This window comes from Priapulus caudatus, unplaced genomic scaffold, assembly GCF_000485595.1.
Source record: "Priapulus caudatus unplaced genomic scaffold, Priapulus_caudatus-5.0.1 Scaffold911, whole genome shotgun sequence".
Lineage (NCBI taxonomy): Eukaryota > Metazoa > Priapulida > Priapulimorpha > Priapulimorphida > Priapulidae > Priapulus > Priapulus caudatus.
In genome coordinates this window covers 102,604-106,678 of record NW_014577972.1, presented here as the reverse complement: position 1 = coordinate 106,678, position 4,075 = coordinate 102,604, and the positions used below count along the sequence as shown (strand labels likewise).

Genomic DNA, 4,075 nt, shown 5'->3' with positions numbered 1-4,075 from the left:
GTGTGTGTGTGTGTGTGTGTGAGTAGTGTGTGTGTGTGTGTGTGTGTGTGTGTGTGTGTGTGTGTGTGTGTGTGTGTGCGTGTGTGTGTGCGTGTGTGTGTGCATGTGCGTGTGCGTGCGTACGTGCACTTGCATGTGTGTATGATGTATATGTATGTGCATTCAGAAGTATACGTAAGTGTGTGCGTGCACGCACGTGTGCGCATGCACGTGCATGTGTGCGCGTGTACATCTGTGCATGTGTACATGCAACGGCCAGCGTGTTTGCAGGTGTACATACACACGCTAGCACATGCACACTATTACTTTACGTACATACACGGATTGCTTAATCGTACATTCATTTAACGCACGCTCACTACACGCACGCCACTCGCATGCACACACGCACTACATGCTCACAGCACTCAGGCTACTCATGTTAACGTTACCCATTGCTGCCGCCTTTCGCCGAATCGGAAACGACGCCGACGTCAGGTTGACGCGCGCGCGATTCACAGAGTTCCTCGTCATCATGCGGCCGAAGTTAAGCGCCCACGGCGACGGCGACGGCATGTGGTCTGCCACCTGGTGGTGAAACGGAGAACATCAGGGAACGACGCTGCTGGTGGTTGCAACAAATACACCTCACCACGAGAGAGAGAGAGAGAGGTGCCACAAGTACTCGGCAGCAGCCGCAGAATCTCCTCCGACGATTATCGAGATAGCGTATACTAATAGTAAACATCAATCCTTGTCATTTATCCGCAAAACGTGATCGTGAATCGCATTAACACTCTGTTAGGCACTCCTACCGCCCCAGGCTTGTTATTATTAAGCGAGGAAACATCAGAGAGGGAAAGTGAGTTTTCTGACACTATTGTTCTAAAAGCCACTCGAGGTGAATTTAAGACTCGAACGTGAGAGAACAATAACGTTGTTTGCACGCCACGTCACAATTGGCCAAACGTTAGCATGTCCTGAAGTAAGCAGTTTTAAACCCAACTTTGGCCCAACTGCTGCATGCTATGTGGGTACGTAAAGTCAAACCATAGAATAAGGGTCATTCAAGAGAAATGCCCAAAGTGTCCTTTTTCGACAGATAATCGCTCTATAGAGTTGGACTACAAATGCCAATCAAGGAAACCACCAAAAGCGTCCTTTATAGACAGGTGTCCGTTCTATAGAGGTTGTCCTTTATAGACAGGTGTCCGTTCTATAGAGGTGCCTGCTAACGCATGTTCGACTGCACGCATCACGGTAACACGTGCACACGACTTACATGTCTGACGACAAATGGCGGCCGTCCGTTGAGGCAGGTGAAGGAGCCGTGGAAGCTTGCAGGGCTGTACTGACTCGAGCTGACATCACTCAAACTCCGTGTGCGCACCAGGTGGCGTTCCCGCTCGCGCTCCGGCGTCCGTCTCTTCGAGCTGAAAATGCAGCGCAAGATTACGTCGCCGTAAATCGTATCGTTTGCGATTGCAATCGTTAAATTTATTAAATGTTTTTTTTACTACTCACGTATGAGGATTATTAATATGATAATAATTAATAATGTATTTCACATATTAAACATTAAGTATTTAGAATATAAACTTTAAATATACAATTTGTGTTTTTTCACTCGTTATGGTTGAATTGCTGCACTATAATTCTCACTTTACTGGTCCTTTCTGATGTAAGGAAAGTGTCACATCTCATACATTGCCCATGGTGAGTATTCAATGTGCACACGCTAGGCCGAACTGCCCAGATATCTTCGTATTTCGACTAGTTTAAAAGACACTAGCAAATTACAAATCTTATGAGTAAGAGTTTGATTCAGCCATTCTACATAATAGTGGCTCTACATAATAAGAAAAATTACCACAATTTTTTTTACAAACATTCGCCTCGTACGTGTATACGTAATATTCGTGCTATTGCCCGCTGAAGCTTGGGCCATAAAGCGACTCATAACTGCTAGTGTAATTGCTATAGTAGACCTGCTAATGTGAGACATATAGCAGCTAGTGTACGTGCTCGTAAAGCTATGATCATTGATGTAATGAATTAGGTTTTACATGAAGGTCAAGGACGAGTCGTGATCGCCTGCCGAGATATGGCAGGGCGTTGCATTATGCAGGTGCTCTCAAGCTCTCTACTATTACTATACACACTCCAAACCTGTACATAACGGTCACTCATTGGAAACCCCTAAAACGGTCCTTTATAGGCAAGTGACCGTTTTATACAGGTGGTTACACTGTATAGCCGCCGCTCAAAGGAAATGCTAAAAGTGGTGATAGGAATGAGTTCCGTTGGATTGCGATGATCAATGCATAACGAAATAGGATTAGGAAGAAACGTGAAGAAGATAGTGCAATGAAGGAATGATGACAACTGCATGACAATTAGCGAATGACGATGAATGAATGATGATGAATGAATACGATTTACAAAGGAGAAGGATTTATTACGGTGGAAACTTGGGAGGCCAGTGTGGCGTGACCTCCTTACCCCCTGTGACGAGCTTGTAAACATCCTGTACAGATATGGCTACATGGGCGTGTATGGGTGTGGTAGCAGTACCGGGCGCATGGCGCATTTGATTGGCGCATGGGGATTTGACCTTTATCGGTCTATCCACAATGTATAGGGAGGTAAGCTCGTCACTGCAGGGTAAGAAGCTCATGGTACGTCGGCAGTGCCAACCAGCCCGCTAGCATCAAGGAAAATTCGTGACAAAAAATTGCGCCAAAAATGCGTCCATCGAGCACAAACGCCGAATAATTCACGCAAAGACTCATAAATGACTTATGCGCGAGTTTAATCATGCGATGACGAGATCGCTTCTTTCGCCGAGGCAAAACATCATCGCAAAAGACTTGCGCTTGGCTTTTCACCCGCTCGCCAACGTCATCTTCCGCCACACGAAATTTACTTAGCTAATACATGCCCGACTATGACATGGCCTGCTTAAACAATGGCGACGTTGCATTGCAAGACAAAAAACCTCCCAGAGGAACACTACACTCTGAAAAAGCACAATGAATCGCCTGCGGGCTCACAGAGCGACGCAAGCTCAAAAATTAATTTGTTAATTACTGCGTAATAAACATATGGCATCGCGAGATTGTACCACAAAGTGCCTCGTGCATTATGCATGTAATTGCGTGTGCATGCGACACGGCGAATACAGGGGGCGGCTGGCTGGAGAGCTGGCACGGTGGTTTGCATGGCAAGATTCGGTTAACACGCGCAGCGATGCTAATGCGTGTGTTACACACACTACAGCACGTACGCACGAGCGACATACACCATCACGAAACATGACTGCACACAATCAACGTGTTGCGGTCGGGTATCCGCCAATGAATAATATAAAAAACGCATCTAAATTAATTATGATTTTCGAGTATCATCGATGACGGCGGGCATCGAACGAGATTGCGTCGACTTTTCCCTGGCTTTCCAATTGGCTGGTTTCTGGGCTCACTGATCGTCTTTGACGCAAAAATGACGAGAGCATGTTTTCGCTTCCACGCATTAGATAGGTATCGAGAGAAGCACTCTCTATGAATTTTATTGTAAATTTAAGTTTAAGAATTCAAGTTTAGGACAACTAACATGGCCGTACACACATAAATCTCTGCCTCACCCCACCACCCAGTGCACGCGCGTGCATTCACTTACTTAATACTGTCCTTGTGGTTCTTTCTCAGCTTGGTGAGCGGCACCGACTGCGGCCTGGCCTTCGTCGTTCCCTCGGCCATGTTCAGGTCATCCTCATCTTCGCCCCCCATCTTGTCCTGCTGGTTCGGCCACGTGTACTGCCTCAACGCCGTGTCGGTCGTGAATTCCAACTTTGGCGATATTCCCTGTAAACATCTCGTTGCATTATTTCATATTCTTGCCTCGTGAGAGAGAGAGAGAGAGAGAGAGAGAGAGAGAGAGAGAAGAGAGAGAGAGAGAGAGAGAGAGAGAGAGAGAGAGAGAGAGAGAGAGAGAGAGAGAGAGAGAGAGAGAGTAGGTAGTAGAGTAGTAGAGAGAGAGTAGAGTAGTAGAGAGAGAGTAGAGAGAGAGAGAGTAGTAGTAGAGAGAGTAGTAGTAG

General features: G+C 46.4%; 1 protein-coding gene across 1 annotated transcript in view; it reads right to left on the bottom strand.

Annotated features, from left to right (window-relative positions):
- The window catches only part of LOC106814359, a 24,496-nt gene that overhangs the window by 15,649 nt on the left and 4,772 nt on the right, over window positions 1-4,075 (bottom strand). Inside the window, exons 5-7 of the mRNA XM_014818672.1 lie at window positions 3,658-3,842; window positions 1,262-1,412; window positions 432-567 (exon numbers count right to left, since the gene is read on the bottom strand). Of these exons, the coding sequence (XP_014674158.1) occupies window positions 432-567; window positions 1,262-1,412; window positions 3,658-3,842 (472 nt within the window). The remainder of the gene's footprint in view (window positions 1-431; window positions 568-1,261; window positions 1,413-3,657; window positions 3,843-4,075) is intronic.